Here is a 19,263-nt window from a genome sequence, read left to right on the forward strand (position 1 = left end):
GCTTAGGTTTATATCTGAACAGAAACTGCTCTCTTGTTCTTTGTCCGGACTAGTCATTGCCTCACGTGTCCTCCTCCTCTCTCCCAGATAGTCCCTCCCAGGCCTGACATTACATAATACTGGTTTCCAACTGGTGCCGCTCTCCAACGGTCGTTTCCCCTTTTTTATTTTCATTCTATAAGTATATGTGCGACCCTCTGTGGGTGACTCGGTCATGACTTTATGTTCAGAACATTTTGTCTCCTCTGGAATAACAAAAGAATGCAAATGAGTTGTGGCTCTTTGCACTTCCCCTTCTCCGTCTGCTGAACACAGAGAACATGCCTCACATGTGCCATTGGTGGTCGCTGCCTGTAGCCCCGCCCCGGCAGAAAGAGCTCGAAGCCGATTGGCGCTACGTCTGTGTTTACATTCAGGCCCGGCCCCCCCTTTTTTTTTTTCCCCCTCCCACTGTCCTGGCCCCTATGAACAGCTAGGCTAAACTCAAGTTCCGTAACGTGCTTTCACACCGAAGTAAACAAAGAAGCAGAGGCTGTAGAAGCTGTTACCCTGAGGATGTCCTGCAGATACGGGAGCAGCGTCGGCCTTCGGCGGAATGACTAACTGCGCCTCTTCGCCCGTTCTCTCCCCGCAGTCAGCCGCAGCCCATCCCGGGACAGACCCCCATGGTGTCCCCACGGGCTGAGACCACCCCCATCCCGGTCCCCACCCAGGTCCGCAACTACCAGCGCATCAAGCAGAATCTGTCCAGCAGTCCGACCACCACGCTCTACAGCTCCCCCAGGTAAGAGTCGCCTCCGCACCGTAAACCTGGCGTAAACTTCATTTTTATACCTCTTATTGATTGAGCATTAAAACAACTGGAATCAGCTTGTGACTAATGATTGACTCACCACAAATGCACACTCAAGGTAGGTAATGAAATGCCAGGCTCTTGTTTCATCAGCCGTAAAGTTTCACTGAAATTACATCAGCCGAGAACCTGTTGCCGGGAGGGTTTGTTGGTGGTTTTATGTCAAGACAAGGCAGAAGGCGGGCAGAGGAAGAGCCACGGGTGGCACCGTGTTTCACAGGAAGATTACTTCTGTTGTTCCTGTTAAAGTCCGTCTGTCTGAAAGGGAGAACACCAGAGGCATTGGTGAAGGCTTTAATGGTCTGTATTGTATTGCTAATGTTTTCTGTTATTGGGCTCTATTGTGTTGTGCTTCAGTATGGGCTTGCGTTTAACTTTCTTTGTCTTTGCCATCAAATCCACCCTGTGGTGTTTGTAACTAATGTGAAGATTAGAATTTGATTTAAGATCTGACACTCTTCTCCTGAGCTAAATGTGCAGCCGTAAGAATTAGATCAACGCTGACCACTCGTAGCTATGATTCTTGGCTCAGAGAGCCACAGCTTGGCATTGGAGTTTAGTCAGTGTGTACTGAGAGGATTAACACTCCTCAGCATTTTAGTATTATTGTTCTCAGGGGTTTGAATCTTAATCTTAATTCCTTTTATAACGAACATGATATAACCAGGTAACAATATTTGACTGGACAAAGGGGAAGTATAGTGATTCATGATGTTTATTTGAACGTTGATGACTTGCATGACGGACATGTGAGTCAGACCCGTAGCTGATGTTGCATCTCTGTCATGACATGTGCCGCTAACAACACTTCGGTATCTTTGGATTTACCTGCAGATCTACCAGATATTTTGTATGATAAACCTAGAGATCTGTATCTGTGACCCAAAGCTCTGTGTGCTCTGCTTGGAGCTTTATTGTGTTGTCTCAGCAGGACCACAAGTATAGACTTAATGGCAAAATTGGATGAAATGAGAAAAAAGGAGAAGAAATAATAAGTCTTCCGAGAGAGTGCAGCAGAATAATTGAATCCATAACGAAGCCAAGATTTATTTTTCTAATTGGCTCCCTCTTTACATTAGTTCAGTCTTGAATAACTTGCACTTGGGGATGTATACTCAATTTTGTGATGGATGTGTCTGGTTTGTAGGTCCGGCACAGTGAGGCGTTCCAATACCAGTCCGATGGGGTTTCCCAAGGTGGGTTCGGCCTCGCCCGGCTCCGCAGACGTCCCTCAGAGCGTGGGCCGGCGACTTTCCACAGGCAGCTCTCGGCCTTACTCCCCTTCACCTCTCGGTAAGGATTTGTCCGTACCTCAGCTTTTTCAACACCATCCAGACGTGAAGTATACACTTGCATTTGTTGGCAACAAAAACCTCCGTTTGTGTTTGCAGTGGGGACCATCCCTGAGCAGCTGGGACACTGCTGCTGCCACCTGCAGAACCAGGAGCCTCGTAGCCGCAGCTCCTCAGGAGGTCAGTTCACACTCAGCGCCGACTGGTCACTGGGTTATTAAACTTCTGACTGTGCTAGCTTGTCCATTTAAGTAAAATTCAATTTATGTTGAGACAGTTAAAAACGTATACAACCAAAAAGCCACAGTGTATATGGTTCATGGCTGAAAGTTAGGAGTCCCTGTTTTGATTCTCTCCTTTGTGTCATGGCTTTTATTTTTGACAAAGTGAATGAGTCACCATGAGTCAAGGTCCTCTTTAAAAGTCTCTGACGCTTCTCTTCTATTAACACAGCAGACCATTTCAGGGAAGCTACACTGTCTGAAATTCTGCCTCGGCCAGACAAACAACAGGCGTTTGTCCCTTATTTGGAAAGTCTCACAAACACCGGAATTTCTTACCAACGCAACTTGTGTAGCAACTGTGGGACGGAGCAAAGCTCATAAAAGTGTTACCAGAGGCATCACTCTCGGCCATTTTGTGCTTTGGTTCAACAGAATGTGAAGGCTGTGTACAGCTAAGAGCCAGTGAGATTTTTAGGAGGTTTTTCTAGTTGAACTGATTATAATCCAGTTCCTCTTCCTATCTCCAGGTTCCCCTGTCCCAGCCTCTCAGCTTCTCGGCGCTCGGCTCCAGAGCGCCCCCACCCTGACTGAGGTCTACCAGACCAGGCAGAAGCTCCACAAGCAGCTGTCGGACCCCGTGCAGCCTTCCTCCTCCTGCAGTCACTCCCCGCAGTTCGGTCGACCGGCCAACCTCGGTTCCTCCCCCACCAAGTTGCTCGGATCCTCCCCTCGCACGTCCGACTGGTTGCAGAAGTCCCCGCTGCCCACCATCATTGGATCCCCTACCAAGACCATCTCAGCACCGTTCAAGATCCCTAAAACACAGGCCTCCTGTAACCTGATGGCGCTGGCGGATAGCCCCATACCCACTAAGACGTTGGCGGATGCCAGAGATATCTGTGCCCACCACTGCAGCCCGTACCTCACTGGACGGGCAGCTGCCCCGGAGGCTAGCAGAACCTTTGGCAGGTAGGATTCAGATCTACAGTTTTATCATCGTCTCAGCTTCCAGTTTGTCTCGGTTATTACAATCTAATAGGATGGACGTAATGTTATTCGGTGGTTTGGTTACAGTCAGTCACTGACATTTTGATTACTTCTGCATTACTTCATCCTCTCTCTGTTGAAACTTACCATGTCACGTCACTGTGCTGATATAATCTGTGGTTTCCTCGCCAGGTCTGTCAGCACTGGTCGTCTGTCTGACCAACCAATCAGAATCAATTTGGGTGGACAGGCCTATCAGGGCAGCACTGACAGCCTGAACACTGAGAGGCCCATGGACACAGGTATGGGTTAACAGCTACACACTCTTTAGTCGTAGTTCAGGTATCTGGTTACTCAGATCATGCTTAATGTAAACTACAGAATACAGTGTTTGGCAGACACGAGTGAGTAAATTTCACCCTTCCTTAAAGCCCCTGCAGGTCCTACCGGGCTCCATCAGTGTGGGTCAGCGAGTCCACGTACTGTGCTTTTCACTGTGGGTTCACCACCCAACAGCAGCACGCCTCCCACCTGCAGCCACCTGGGCACCCGGCCTCGCACTACTTCAGGTGAGCAGCCCGGACGTTAAAGTGTGTCGACTAAATGAAGCAGGCGTTTGTCCTTGGTATTTAACGCTTCGCTCTCTGCTCTTTGTCCTCGTCTCAGTGGGTTCCAACAGCTCGGCCGGCTCCCTGTGTTCCACCAGCGGTCGGGTCTATGTCGGATCTCCCCCCGGAATGGCCATGGGCTCCTCTCCGCCTGGAGGGTTTGGGGGTGCGCAGGTTGTGCCTGGAGCAGAGGGGGGACCCAGCAGCCTGCGCTTCGTCCCCTATGGGACCTCCCCCCCCAGCTTGGAGGGATTCATCACCTTTGAAGCTCCAGAGCTTCCTGAGGAGACACTGATGGAGGTGAGAACAATGTTGATCGGTTTGACATTTTCCCGGCTCTTTGATGCGCTCTACTTTTCTCTCCTCGTCATTTAAACATAATCTTCAATTACTCGGCACAGCGTGAGCACACAGACACCCTGATGCACCTGCGGATGATGCTGTCGTTCACGGACTGCGTCTTGGAGATGGCCGCGGTTCGCGCCGGCGGGACGGAGCTCGGAGTGTCAGCCGCCTCCCTTTACCCCCCCCAGGACAGCGTGGTTGTGGACCAGATCAGCCAGCTCAGCAAAGAGTGGGGGTAAGAGACGAAAGTCTAGTCTGACTTTCCGAAACTCGCATTCTATGAATAATATCATCTAGTCTCAGGAGGGCCTTTTGTTCGGTGGTGTTGTTGCTGCTGCAGTCAGCGTGCCTCATAAAGTGTGATTGTGTCGCCCCCTACAGGCAGGTGGAGCAGTTGGTGCTCTACATGAAGGCTGCTCAGCTGCTGGCGTCCTCCCTCCATCTGGCCAAGGCTCAGATTAAATCCGCCAAGCTCAATCCTTCCACTGCCGTCAAACAGGGTAAGGACTTCTCAGACTTCCCGTCCCGTGACTCGACCAAAACTATATCCAGCACGTAAAACAGGAAGCTGGGTGTGGACGGGAGAAATCTGCACTTTCTCTGGCAAAAAAAAAAGCAGTCAACAGTGTTATGAGAAATCAGTCTGCTAACTCAAAATAAATAAAAGTCTTTATTCTCTCAGTGGTGAAGAGCCTGAATGAACGTTACAAAAGCTGCATCTCCCTCTGCCGGCGGCTCACCGACAAACTCAACCACTTCTTCTCCGATAAGCAGCGCTTTGTGGACGAGATCAACAGCGTCACTGCAGAGAAGCTCATCTACAATCACGCCGTGGAGATGGTGGGTCTTGCACACAACACAACAGTTTGGAAATAGTCAAATTTATTCAGCACATTTCAGCTGCGACACAGTTCTGCTCAGCCTAACCTGATGTGGTGCGTGTGCTTGTGCGTCAGGTTCAGTCAGCGGCTCTGGATGAGATGTTCAAGCAAACGGAGGACATAGCCTACCGCTACAGCAAGGCCGCCATGCTGCTGGATGGCCTGTCCAAGATCCTGCAGGATCCCACTGACATTGAGAACGTAGTCAAGTGTGAGTGAAAATAAATATTCTGTTGAATCAGTGTGACCAGCAAACCTCTGGATTTTAATGCTGATTGCTGATGGTTGTGCTTGGAAGCTATCGCAGATCCTTTTACTTAAGCAAATTTACGCTCAGGAGTCATGTTCAAGTCTTTCACTCAAGGAAGAGATTCAATTCTAGCAATCTGGTAAAAGTCGGACTCAGTTGTTAAGAGGACAACTGGGAAACTATACAACCCATACAGAGGAAAAAAAACCTAGCTTTGCACTGCAACCAGTCAGAGCTGTTTTGTTGTAAACAAATTCAACTCAACATCATCTGAGCAGGAGTACGTCGCCGTTCCTCTTCTGTCCATCAACACAGCAGTTTCAGGGTGTAATGTAGTCTAATTGTCAAACCTTATGACTGTCACTGATCTCCTTGACAACACTAGGGTTAAAACAAACATTGCCCATCTAATATGTGTACTGTATACTACTTAACCATTTGTTTTTAATGTCTTCTATTAACAGGTTATTGTTTTGTGTTTTCTTGTTGCCTACAGACAAGGCCAGCGTGGACCGCAGGATCTCAGCTCTGTGCTACTGTACTGTCACACTGTATGAGTAGCTGCCTCACACACACAAACACGCGCAGAGGGACCACGTCCTAAGACTATTGACTACCATCCTCACGCTCACCGAGCCCTCATTCCCTCCCGTAGCAGTTCGAGCACTTTTCTTTTGTGAGGTTTCGTCTGTGTCCATCATCGTTGTGTTTTTACTGGCTGAACTGAACTGTGACCGGTGCACAAATTTACAACCAAAGATGACAACGGATCAGAAACGAAAGGCTGAAAGCAGCCGTGGACGTTAAAGGATGATCTCTTGTGGTGTGCTTTTTTTTTTTTTTTTCTATTAACACTTTGATGGGTGAACACCATCGGATCCACATGTATTCTGGCTATCATTTGTTTTTACAAAAAAGGAGGATTCACGCGGCTATGAGACAATGGTCGGGGCTTCGAACAGACGCCACGTGAGGTGGTTCCTCTTTTTTAAACTCTCTTATTAGTGGTATTTTAGTTGTTGTTGTTCTTATTTATTGTTTTAGATGAACGTGGGGTCTCCTACCTGTCTTGAAAACCTCAAGTATTAGAGGAAGGAAGAAGAAGGAAGGTGGAATTAACAAAAGGCTTACGGCCGTTCACGGAAACACATTCAGCTTGGAGACTCTGTGTGGACTTCAGCGTAAAAACACAAGCTTCTGTTACAGAAACGAAACAGCCATGAGAGCAAAGGAACCTGTACATTTGTAACTGCCTTGTTTTGATTTAGATTTTTTTTCTTGTGTTGTTAGCTCAAGCACTTTATTGTGGATTGAGAGGAGGAGAAAACAGGGGGGAAGGTTTTCTAATCTCCAGCTCCTGCCCTCGATACCCACTCGCTCTGTGTTGATCAACAAGTCTGCAGAAGTGCATACATTTCCCAGAAGACAGGCCGGCGAAGAAAACAGCTCAAACTGACCGTCGAAGACTATCAACGATTAACTGAATGTGTAATAGCAACCACTGTTATAGCTCACGGATGAACATTCGTCGAGGTAAAGGGACATTCCACTGATTCTGACACATCAGGATGAGCTTATCCATCATCTGAGTCACGAAAACTTCACAGTTGATGTGGACTTGGAAGGAAATATTCATTTGCAGTGCATAGAAAATCTAATTGTGTGGCTGTGATAGGAAATAGAGGCTCTGGGGCCTACAAGTTCTGCTGCTACAATTTCGAAAAAAGGTTTTCCAGCTTCCTTTATGTGTTACGCTAAATCAGTGGAATATTCCTTTACCTCCGTAGATGGATAGTCAGGTTATTTCAGGCAGTTCCTTTGCAGCTGTTTTCAGGTTTTTATGTTGTTCAAGTTACTACTGACAGAGTGACAGATGCAAACATCTAATTAGTATCATTTACAAAAACAATAACCCAGTAGTGGTATAACACATAGATGCATATAGAGAAAAGCTTAGTTTCGCTCATATCGGCTTCATATTTATTTTTGCACTTGCCTCGCAAGGCTGACAAAAACGCGTAGATACCGTTCACAATTTCTCACCACACTGTTTCCTGCTTGAATCATAGGAATCCACAAGACTTGATTGCTTGGTCATGTTGCTCACAGTGAGGGTGGGTGGAGGAGATGGGGGGGGGGGGTTTCTCTGCTCACGTTTGTCTCTAGGCTCAGAAAGCGAAAACCTGAGCGAGCGAGGCCGTTCTGCCGTCACCACTACAGCTCTGGACAGCCGGTCAGGCGTCCTCCTCGAACCCAGACGAAGTGAAACCGCGAACGGTCAGATTACTTGACGAGTTACCTTAATAATACGTTTCATTTCACCGAGAGAAACTGCAGCTTTTTATGTTCTGTAGCTAATTTTTTATTTTTTTTTTTAAAAACAAAACTTGATGTTCGCGAACTTGTGTATATATTTGAATGTGACGCATGTGGTGGTTCATTTCCCGCCCCCTTTTTTTTTAGGGGACGGGAGTGAGAGTGTGTGAGATTACAGTTTGAGGGGCGTGGATGCTGCCATCAGCCCGTCAGACAAAGAGCACAAATCTTTATATGTAGATAGAAGAATATGTATAGATTTTATTCATGTCTGCCAAGGGTTTCATAAGGAGAACCTACGTTGGCACAACAGGAGTGTGCCAAAGACTATAATAAAACTTGAGGCAGCTCCAACACTTTCCAGAGAACTCTTTCTACCAGGACTTTTCATTGTTGAGATCACATTTATTCAGAGGTTCTTATGAAATGTCGTGAAGTGAGCGCGATGTCTCCGGGCTTCGTGCTCACTTCCCCTGAACTTTGTGAGACTTGATTCGTCACAATCTGCACTGCCCTAATGTCCACTCAATGTCCCTGTCAAGTCGTCTGCTGTGCTACCAACGGTGTATGTACTGTATGTATGAGTGTGTGTATATATACACATGTGCACTTGCCAGGTGTGCATTAAGGCCAGTAGTATTGAATTTAGTGATGGAAAAGGAGGTGCCTTCTTCCTGTGAAAGCAGACATAGGCCTACTCCTCTGTACAGGTGTGAATACATTCTTTTTCTGTGTATAAAAAAAAAAAAGAAAAAAAGTGTAAATACATTCACAGGTGGTCTATGAGCCTGCTCCTCTTATGTACTGTTCTTTTTTCTAGACATATCCGGGTTTCAGTTATTCCTCATTGTTGTCATGAGCACTCTGAACCACATGAAGCCTTGTACTGCACACAGAGTGTGGAGGGACAAATAAAGCTGATAGAACCCCTCCGACCCCCCCTCGGAAGCTTCGCTCTGTACCATTTATTGGACTGTAAATGAAGACGGACTGTTTCAGATAAAGCATGGGTACCATGTCTGCATCTTACCCCGTAGAACCTCTAGAATGTTGAATGTACGTACCCTGTCGTTTTGCGCCTCTCCAGCTTGATCTAAATGCATTTTGAAGACCTCCCCCCTTCCCTCCCCGCCGTCAGTCACGCCCCCTGAAGATGCAACGCTTTCCAAGCACCAGTTTTTCAAAGAAATGTCATACGTGTCTCTCACCGAGGGGTGTCTCTCTCTTTGTTCTTTATGGAACTCAGATACAGTCTTTGTTATTAAAACCAGAAAAGAATGAAGCTGTCTCTGCGTGTGCTTTTTTTTTTCCTGTGTAGCTTCTCCAGATGTTTAGAGTTTGGATGAAAGGATGTCAGCTGGAAGCTTCAATGCATGCTAATAAGACAGGGTCTAATTGATCATAAGTTAGATCCAGCTGCTTCCCTGGCTATCAGTCCAGAGTCACTAGGTAATGATTGCTTTAGGCCAAAGTCTAAAGTCTTCTGGGTAAATTCTTAATCCACAAATAGTCAGAAGATCAAGCTTTGCTAGGTAAATATCCAAAAACAAGAAAAAAAAGAGAAGAAATTGGACTTGTAGATCTTTTTGAAGACATTTCGCCACTTATCCAAGTAACTTTTTCAGTCCTAAGGGGTTGGTGGGGAGTGGAGATTTAAATAGGCAGGGCCACAAAGATATTACACCCAAATGAATGCAAAGTAATGTAGTTTGTGCGTGAGGGGATGTACAGACTTCACATGTACATTGGGGAAAGAAAACATCCCATCCGCAAACGCATGTCCTGACAAAGGACACTCCTAATCTGCCCCCAGTTTGCAGTTTACAATCTTAACTTCTGTCCTCACAAAGGACAGGGACGACGCATCTAGCCGTTAACACACACACTAGTCGTGCCATCATCTGTTTGTTAACAGACACTAGTCAAGCAAGTTTCTGATGGGCTACACCCACGGTGTTTCCTATTTAACCTTCATCTCCCCACCGGTCCCCAAGCTATTTCAAGAAACTCTACAAGTCCAGTTGTCTTTCTTTAACGTTTTTGGATATGTACCATGATCTGCATGACTAAGAACCCTCACACATACATCACCAGACTGTCTGGGACTTTATTTTATACGACTGGCCTGTGCGCCGCATGTCAGCTGATTATAGTAAGGTTGTCTTCAGTTAGTAGCATCAGATGAGGAGATCTTGTCAGTCTCTACCAACAGCTGCTCTGCGATTGTTAAGCTTTTCCTTGTTTACACTTGCTAAAAGGATACAAGCCATTGGCTGTGTTTTTTCAGGCATGCCTTGGGAAGCGTTTCACACTTCGCTAGTTTTGTTTGTTTGCTCGCTAGAAACATGTTGCTGGATCATGTTTAAATGTCTTAATTCTAACTCTTCTAGCAAGATTAACTTTGGTAATAGTAACAACAATAATTATGTCAAAGGAGGTCTGATAGTTGTAAAAATGAGAACCATATAGACAACTGAAAACACCAGGTAGGTTAGAACACACTGCAGCCTCTAAGGAACACGCCCTGTCCTCAGGAGTAACTGCATGGTCCTCACCAAACTACTTTCAACGCCTTCAGTCAGTTTGTAGCAGCCCGCAGCATTTTCTTTACTGATGTGTGCTGGGCTGTTGGTGCTTATGGCCCTGCGGTGACTATAAACAAGCCGCAAGCTGTGAGGAAGGGCAGGTCAGGTCAGCGGTGGGGACACAATGGCTGAAAAGGAGCTGAAAGCCACCACTGACGACTCCTGTAAATGTCTCACAGCATTCAGGACCCTTCGGCAACCTTCAGATGACGCAACACGCCACATCACCCAGTTATCTCCAACATTACCAGACTAACAGACACACACTACTTACCACAGATATTCCACATATTTGTATTTCTTTTTACAAATTATGTTGCATGTACACATTGGTATATTTATAAAGACATTATGGATGCAGAGCAAGTACATGATTTGCATATGTTGTGTATATTTGACTCTTCCTTTATGTTGTTCTTTATATTTTATTGTTTCAAATCTGACTTATTTGTATTTGTTTTGATTTATTTTGTGGTATTTATGTTCCAATTCCAGTTTGCATGAATTTCCACTACATATGAGGAATAAAGGTGTAAAAAAAATAAAATAATACACTCCATCCTACTCAGTGACCGTTCAGAGTCCCTGACCCTAGTAAAATGGCGGTCATCCATTAACACAAAAAAATGTAAGTGTTGAGCCTGCGGCTACATGGTTTGTGTTGTTGTTAAGGAGGCGTGGCCTCCTTGTGTCACAGTGACATGATGCCTTGTCCTGATTGGTGCGTTATTTGATTGACACATACGCAGACCAATCGCTGACGCCGTTACTGCTGGTCAATGGTAAAACATCCTGGTGTTATAACTTCATAATTTGTACCCAGACGTTGCTTAGTAAAACTGCTGGTGGAGGCGATAGAGGGAGTTTTAAAGGTAAAACGCACGGCAATAACCGGTCTTCAAATGTTGCTTTATTATCGCTGCATAGCTTTTTAACACGGACACATCCGCTACAGCTAGCTAGGTCGTAACAGTTCCCAGTGTTGTTATTTACTGTTATTACCACGGAGGCTCGGACAAGACGGTGTTTCAGGACTAAACTATCTTTGTGTTCATTATTATTCAGTAGTAACTTACTTCGGTTATTACAGCGACTAGTAGATGTAATGAATGTGCAGCTAACGCGCCCTGAAAGACACTAAAGCTACGTGGTTTAATATATGACCGTTATCGATACTATCGATACAGGTCCAGGCCAAACCAAACTGTTCAAGTTATTGAAGCGTTATAGACTTAGACTTTAATGATTTTGTCACAGTAGCTTAGTTCCACATAAAAGACACTCTTAAAACCACAAGTATAAACAAAAAAGATGATAAAACAAGATTAAAATAACATATATAATCTAGTAAAATAAAAGAGAAAATGGCGTAAGCAAAATATGTCATTTTAAACGTAGCAGAGTAACAGTGCAGCTAAAGCAGCTTAACGACAGTGTAGTTGGGAAACTTTTTTAGGAGCAACTGCTTTTCGTGGCTGTCTTGGCAGTAGCTACTGACTGACTAAATTAACCACAAGGTCACATACACCGACCAGCCACAACATTAAGACCACTGGTCATCTTGTGACAATACAACGTTCTGCTGGACTTTCCGTGGATGCACTACCACTGAACATACCACCCACCTAGACCAGACCAGGTACCCCCACCCTATAGCAATGACACTCCCTCATGGCAGCATCTGTCCCCAGCAGGATGCAAGAACAGTGTAGGAACAACTAAAAAACATTAAAAAAAAACACCACAAGGTGTTCACCTGGCCTCCACATTCACTAGATTCCAACCTGAACTATCTGCGGGATGAGCTGGATCAAGTCTGATCCACAGAGGCTCGTCCCTTCAACCCAGAGGACCCTACCAACAACACCACAGGACATCCTCAGAAGACCCATGTCCATTCTTTGTTGGGACGCAAGCATAAAGAGACAGTATTAGGAAGATCGTCATGTTACACCTGATTGGTGTATAGCGACAAAGGGATTCAAATGGTGCATCATCTGTGTGTATGCTGTTGTTTTAAGATGTCCCGAGAACAGCTGATTGTACAGAGGGCCAGGAAGTCCTTTCAGACAGGGAAGACCAAACCTTTGGAGCACAGGATCCACCAGCTGAAGAGCCTTCTGCGGTTCATCACCGAGAGACGGAAGGACATAGCAGATGCCGTTAAAAAGGACCTCAGCAAGGTGAGTTATAAACCTTTTGCGCAGCTGAAAATCTTGACCTGTGTTGACCTGACCCTGGTCTATTAATGATGCCTTTATTCCAGTTTGAGGCACCATGCTTTACTGCACCATGTTTGACTTGATATTTTATTGATTAAGCCAATGTTGTGACAAATCTGTCTGTTGTCTGACAAACCAAAAATCTAACATCTAATTAATTAAAGAGTGTCTTTTTCTGATATGTCGTTATAGACAATCATTGAATCCTGGAGCCAGTTTCCTTGAGTTAACAGTATTCAACCAAGTATTCAGTCGCGTTTCAGGAAAGGTTCCAGTTTAAAAAGAACTAGGCCACGCATGACTGTATTCTTTTGTGCTGTTATTGTTCTTTTGAAACCTGGTCATTAAATTGGATTATGGTGTCTCAACCACACTAAGGTAATCAAACACTGCCTCGTTGCTGCAAGCCTTTACAGAGTAAAGCACACTTTTGAGTGTAAAAAAATCAAATCCCACTTCAGTGCTAGTTTAGATTAGATTAGATTAGATTAGATTAAGTGTGTATAATAAGTGTGTATTTTATAATAAAAGTATATCAGGATGTTCCTGACGAAGGCTACAAGCCGAAATGCATTGGTCTAATAGTTGTTCCATTTATTACAAGTGTTGCTGGAGTTTTGGCCTTTCTACGATAATAATGAGCATTGGACCCATGCATGTGCTTTTCAGAGTGAAAATGGGACGGAGCTTTTTGAGACAATGAGTCTGGAGGGAGAGATCAATCTGGCTGTAGAAAAGCTGGCAGAGTGGGCCGCTCCTCGGCCGGTGGAGAAGACCCTCGTCAACATAGCAGATGAGGTTTATGTTCAGCCCGAGCCCCTTGGAGTCGTGCTCATAATTGGGGCGTGGAACTACCCTTGGGCCGTCACCCTCCAGCCTCTGGTCGGAGCTATTGCTGCAGGTAGGATGCATAGCCACATATATTTAGTTGCAAATATGATTAAAGATGCACAACCAATGGTGATGTTCCATATGTTGTGTTATATGTTATTGAACATTTTTGGAAATGCGTTTATTTGCTTCCCTCCTTAGAGTTAGTTAAGAGGACTGATAACTTATAGTAACATTGTAGTTGAAGTAGGAGCGTATTAGCTTAGCCCCCCAGACACAAGACAAATTAGGTTGTCCGGCTCCATTAAATTCCAGCAGATTAACCCTCATAACAAAGTAGATTGGCATTTCTACACCTCGGATTGTATGGATTAAACAAAAAATGTAATATTTTAATAAAAGAGCTTTGGCGGTTGATACTATTGCCTTAGGACAGAGCCAGGTGACTGCCCTGTGTTTCCAGTCTTTATGTTATGATAAACTAATCATCAGCTCTGTTTATCTGTTATACTGCATGTTTTACTTGGATATTCACCAATTCATCCATTTCACATCTAGCACAGGTGAATGTAAATCAATAACATTAATCATTAACATCTTTTTCAATGAATCTGACGTTAAGAATTAAATTACGCCTGGTAGGACATGTTGAATTCCTTTTGCTTAAGTAACAGGGACTGAGTGGGTACTTTGGGAAGTATTTGGTTTGGAGTTTTTCCTCATATTTCCCTTTTTTCATCACATTTGTGTCATGTAATTGTTGGAGCATTGTCACCATCTTGTCATTATGTCTTTTCATTTAACTTCCAGGTAACGCAGCAGTAATAAAACCGTCTGAGGTCAGCTCTCACTCTGCCAAGGCCATGGAGGAACTTCTCCCTCAGTATCTAGACAAGGTGAGCCTCCGTCCTCACTGGACTACAATAAGTTTTTACCTCTCTACAGTCTGTGTTAGAGTGCTGGGATTTTTGTGTTTTTTCTGTAGGACCTGTACCCAGTGGTGACAGGCGGAGTGCCAGAGACCCAGGAGCTGCTGAAGCAGAGATTTGACCACATTTTCTACACAGGCAACAGCACGGTGGGTAAAGTGGTGATGGAAGCTGCAGCTCGCCACCTCACACCAGTGACGCTGGAGCTGGGAGGAAAGAGCCCCTGCTACATCGACAAGAACTGTGACATCACGGTGGCGTGTCGGTAGGCTTCCTCCATTAGCGCTTTTAAGAACCGCAGAACGCGATGGAGCTTCAACGCATCCGCGGTGCGCTAATTATTATTATTTTTCCCCCAATACAGTCGCATCACATGGGGAAAGTTTGTCAACTGTGGCCAGACCTGTATTGCTCCAGACTACATCCTGTGTGAACCTTCCATCCAGAGCAGAGTACTGGAGGAGATCAAGAAGTCCATCAAGGTCCCTTTAGAATAAAAATTAATTTTACAGTATATTAATATTAGTTGTTTTTCTGATTTAATTCAGCTGCGTTAGAGTATGGGGAGCTTTGTTTGTATTGTCTACTATTATAGCTCTCATATATAGTCAAGAGTATCTAATTAGTAAAGGTTTGCTTTATTTCTAAAGATAGCAATTTATGACTTAATTTATGCATAGCATGGCAGCTTCTGTTTACTTTATTCACATTCAAAAATAGTTATTACAAGAACAAAGCTTCAGTACTTTTTCTTTCTATTGGTCTTGTACTCTGAGATAATCTTCCTTTCATGTGACACGTTGTAGGAGTTTTACACCGATGATCCAAAGACCTTTGAGGACTACGGACGCATCATCAACCAGCGGCACTTTAAGAGAGTCATGGCGCTCATGGAGGGGAGCACGGTTGCTGCTGGTGGAGATGCTGACGAATCCCAGTGCTACATTGGTATGTGGTGTGTTTTTTAAAAGGGACTCTTCCGAGTTGTGAGCTCACGAACTAAGCTTTTTTTTTTCACCCATTCAAACTGGTGTGCGCTTAGTTTTTACGAACATGTCAGTCTATGTGACTACATGCATGTAGTGGAGTCGTCAAGTCCTTTGAGGTGAGAAAATCCTGCAGCTGCTCGTTTGTTTTTGACTTTCTGGATAATTTATTGCAGTGCTCTTGAAGGAATATTTCTTCAGAGTTAAGTGATACAGCAGGACATCGACTTTGTACACTGATGTTAATCAAAGAAGAGCAAAAAGAAGGAAGGAAAATCAGCTCATTTCACACCTGGGCCTGATTTACATAAGTAAATAAGTTAAATAAAAACACAAAGACTTGGAATTATCTATAGTAGCTCCGGTCTCCCAATCCAAGACCAATTTCCTTCACCTATTCCTTGGGATTCCCAGAGTGTTTACCATTGTATAAAGCGTATTCATGTATAATCGCTATAATCTGCATCTGCCCTTTGGTCCAGCACCAGTTGAATTCACATAGATGTACCTGGGGTTTTGTCCGTATGGGTGCTTTTATACTGTTAGGATTTGATAGAGACCACAGTGATGGACAGAGCTTCATTTGTGGTTGAAGTGGTAGAAATCACAATCATGCAAGAGGTGGAAGATGGTGAAATCCTGAGCAGGACTGAATTCAGAGGGTGGTAAAGGTTGATTAAAGCGCAATTAAAGCAGGCAAGAAGTAGAAACATCTAAGAAATCTCTATGCCGCTGTTGCGCAATCACCACTGGATGAGACGGAACGAACCGGCTGTTTTATGTGGGCTTGATGAGTCGATGAGTTGCTTGTGAGTTCATTCAACCATTAAAGAGGGATGAAGATGGAGCCGTCCAGGGATTAGCTGCCAGAGAACACACAAGGAGGGGGAGCAGAACCGTGACAGCTCTTCTGCGGTAAACATTTGAGACTCAGTCAGCCGTTTAATACCCTCCCATCTCTGCCGGCTAATTTCATTTAATCTTGTTCAACTGTGTATAAAATGGTGCGGTGCACTGTATATGTTTGGTTAATACGCTCTGATTGATCCCCCTGTCTCCTTTCCTCGCAGCTCCCACTGTTTTGAAGGATGTGACGAGAGAATCCAAAGTCATGCAAGAGGAGATCTTTGGGCCGCTGCTGCCCATCATCACTGTGAGCGGTGTGGACGAGGCCATCCAGTTCATCAGCGAGAGAGAGAAGCCGCTGGTGATCTATGTCTTCTCCCACGACAACAAGGTGCAGCGCGTCGCCTGCACACGTGTTTCCTTCCTTTTTGTTCAAGCTAACATTTAGATTCAGTAGTTTCGGTGCTAATTGTGAATAGTTATGCCACAGCTTGACTGACTTCCCATCACTCTCCCTCCCTGATAAAAAGCTGATTAAAAAAGTCATTGCTGAGACGTCCAGTGGAGCTCTGCTAGCCAACGACACCCTCGTCCACTTTACTGTCAGCGCTCTTCCCTTTGGAGGAGTTGGTGAGTGCATGATACTAAAACTCACAGTCAGCCGAGGTATTTATCCTACTGCATTTTTTCTGTGACCGGCTTCACTTCCTGCTTTCTCTTCTTCAGGCAACAGTGGTATGGGCTCCTACCACGGCCGCCACAGCTTCGACCAGCTCAGCCACATGCGCAGCTGCCTGATCAAGCAGCTGAAGATGGAGGGAGTGAACAGCATGCGTTACCCCCCTCACACTGCAAAGAAGCTGGGCTGGGCTCGGTTCTTTCTGGTGAAGCAGTTTGAAGTGAGCAAGCTGCGTAACATGATGATGTTGGCCATGCTGGCTGGCCTGGCAGCATTTATTGTGCAGGTAAATGAATCCAGCTATAACACTTACGGCCAAATAGATCTAGTTTCAGTTTTGTTTCTGTCTGCATGTAATCCTAAAATTATCATGCGTGTGTGTACATACATCGATCAGCCACAACATAAAGAACACTGACAGGGGAAGTAAATAACATCGACAATCTTGTGATAATAGAATGTTGTGCTGGGAAACTTTTGGACCTGTCATTGATATGGATGTTACTTAGACATGTACCACCCACCTAGTGGTAGCCTGACACAGACACAAAAATGGTTTAAGGACAACTACAAAACATTAAAAGCAGCACAAGGTGTTGACCTAGATTTCAAATGCACTAGATCCTGGACAGGCCGTCCAGTTACAAAATGTGACAGACAGGTACATCAACGTCATCGTGTAAATTAGCAGGTCGACGCAGCATTCCTGTTCACATCAAAGCCGAGCTGAGCCCATAAAATCCAGAAAACCTAGGTCAAATGACCCAGGAATCGACCCGGGGTTTTTGTTAGATGTGAAAGGGGCTTTAGAAACACACATTAAATATGATGGCAACAGCTTGGCATAAATCACCTCTGGTAAGTCCATAGAACCCAAACTGATCATCTGTGGGATGGGTCCACAGACCTCCCCCCTCAACTCATAGGACCCTAAGACCCCACTAACAACATCCTGTTACCACACACCACAGGACACCCTCAGAAGATCCATTCTCTCCTAACTTTGCATCCAAGTCCAAGGTGTGCGTTGATATTTCACAGTTAATAACTCTACCAGTGATGCTAGCAAGGATAGAGTTAGTCTCAGTTTTTGGTCATTTTCCAGCTGTGAAATAAAAGGTTTAACAGATTCCCTGAGTCTGACATTAAATGTCAAACGACTTTTGTGTGAATGTGGTTTTGGACAGGTTTTGTTTATCACCTGACATTCTGTATAATGCTTTTCTCTCATTTCTAACAAGTTTTATGGAATGAAAGTTAGTGACCAAGTGGCAGCTCTGTTCAGTACATAAACAGTTTTCCAGAACAGTTACAGCCTCCATATTTATGACGCCTCCACACCAGTTGCAGCCATGCCGCGTGTTTTCAGGTTGCGGTTGTTTGGCTTAATTTACAGAACAAGATGCTCTCTTGTCAGGGTCTGTTTTAATTAATTAATGATAGACACACTCATTTTTTTCCATTGTCCCATTGTCTTAACCGAACTCAAGAGCATTTATGGTTTCATGTGATTTAATGATTGAGAAATATATTGGCCCCTGAAGATAGAAGTTTTGTTTTTTATTAACCAGAGCGGTTTTTGTTTACATCTTTGTAAGTAATAAAAAAGACATTTTCCCAAGTTAATCTGATCAGTACTCCTCCACCCTGCATACCCACAATCCCACAGTCCCGTACCCTCATACAACAATGGCTTTGTGTCTGGCAGACAATGTGTGGTGTTGTCAGAGAAACATAACCACATAATGCCCCCTCATCTACCCTCCCTTTAATTACCCGGCATGCTTCACTCCCCGCGTCTAAATGCCCTCTTTTGTTCCTGCCAACCCCACCACCTTTGTTGACATCCACACTTGTTTTGCTCCCATGAACAGTTAAACTATCTGCCATCTCTGTGTTTCAAACTGTCTGGTGTCTCGTGTTGTTTGCAGAGGTTCCTGAGGTGAGGCCCGAGCTCTGAAGTTTGGCGCAGTGCTGGCGATCAGCAGGCGATCGAAGGACGGACGCCTGTTGTGAAATATAGCCCTCCTCTTAGTTACTGATCCATATCATTTCATAATCGGATATATCTGAAGGATTCGTCCCGTCAATGTGTTTGTTTCCTCTCTGTTCTTTTACACCTTAAGCTGCTATTGAGGTTTTAAGCATTTCACTTTTATTTTTTAAATAGAACCCAACATATAATTTATATACTATTTTTACTTACAGATTTTGAGATTACAAAACTAGGAAGCAGTGATTCACTTCAGAATGAAAATCAGTAGTTACAAGCTGCTATCAGCACGATGAGCCACGACTGACAATGTTTTATCCATCTGTAATAATACATTTAAAATGATTTTACCTTTTTCCATTTTGTCTGCTATTAAACCTTAAAAAAAAAGTTTGAAATCATTCCGTGCCTTTACTTTCTCTGTACTGTTTTTTAT

General features: G+C 44.6%; 2 protein-coding genes across 2 annotated transcripts in view; both read left to right on the forward strand.

Annotated features, from left to right (window-relative positions):
• ulk2 (unc-51 like autophagy activating kinase 2) overlaps positions 1-9,038 on the forward strand; it is a 34,499-nt gene extending 25,461 nt beyond the window's left edge. The window contains exons 15-26 of the mRNA XM_047593909.1: positions 635-784; positions 2,001-2,146; positions 2,245-2,325; positions 2,897-3,338; positions 3,549-3,658; positions 3,788-3,925; positions 4,023-4,264; positions 4,366-4,544; positions 4,691-4,809; positions 4,992-5,149; positions 5,266-5,401; positions 5,937-9,038. Coding sequence (XP_047449865.1) covers positions 635-784; positions 2,001-2,146; positions 2,245-2,325; positions 2,897-3,338; positions 3,549-3,658; positions 3,788-3,925; positions 4,023-4,264; positions 4,366-4,544; positions 4,691-4,809; positions 4,992-5,149; positions 5,266-5,401; positions 5,937-6,001 — 1,966 coding nt within the window. The 3' untranslated portion in view covers positions 6,002-9,038. The remainder of the gene's footprint in view (positions 1-634; positions 785-2,000; positions 2,147-2,244; positions 2,326-2,896; positions 3,339-3,548; positions 3,659-3,787; positions 3,926-4,022; positions 4,265-4,365; positions 4,545-4,690; positions 4,810-4,991; positions 5,150-5,265; positions 5,402-5,936) is intronic.
• Positions 9,039-11,091: 2,053 nt separating this feature from the next.
• On the forward strand, positions 11,092-19,228 carry LOC125014106 (aldehyde dehydrogenase family 3 member A2-like). Its single transcript, XM_047595152.1, has 11 exons — positions 11,092-11,213; positions 12,363-12,524; positions 13,233-13,464; positions 14,205-14,290; positions 14,380-14,588; positions 14,688-14,805; positions 15,130-15,271; positions 16,380-16,546; positions 16,686-16,785; positions 16,882-17,120; positions 18,766-19,228. Exons 2-11 carry the CDS (start codon positions 12,363-12,365, stop codon positions 18,778-18,780), a joined length of 1,470 nt encoding a protein of 489 aa, XP_047451108.1. The 5' UTR covers positions 11,092-11,213; the 3' UTR covers positions 18,781-19,228.
• The last annotated feature ends 35 nt before the right edge of the window (positions 19,229-19,263 follow it).

This window comes from Mugil cephalus, chromosome 9, assembly GCF_022458985.1.
Source record: "Mugil cephalus isolate CIBA_MC_2020 chromosome 9, CIBA_Mcephalus_1.1, whole genome shotgun sequence".
In the NCBI taxonomy this organism is placed as follows: domain Eukaryota; kingdom Metazoa; phylum Chordata; class Actinopteri; order Mugiliformes; family Mugilidae; genus Mugil; species Mugil cephalus.

Excerpts from the sequence above, each read along its gene's own strand:
- LOC125014106 (XM_047595152.1), top strand. The coding sequence starts at position 12,363 with ATGTCCCGAGAACAGCTGATTGTACAGAGGGCCAGGAAGTCCTTTCAG. Across the intron at positions 14,291-14,379 it reads TCCCTCAGTATCTAGACAAG|GACCTGTACCCAGTGGTGAC; the intron begins GTGAGCCTCCGT and ends TTTTTTCTGTAG. Across the intron at positions 16,786-16,881 it reads TCTTCCCTTTGGAGGAGTTG|GCAACAGTGGTATGGGCTCC; the intron begins GTGAGTGCATGA and ends TCTCTTCTTCAG.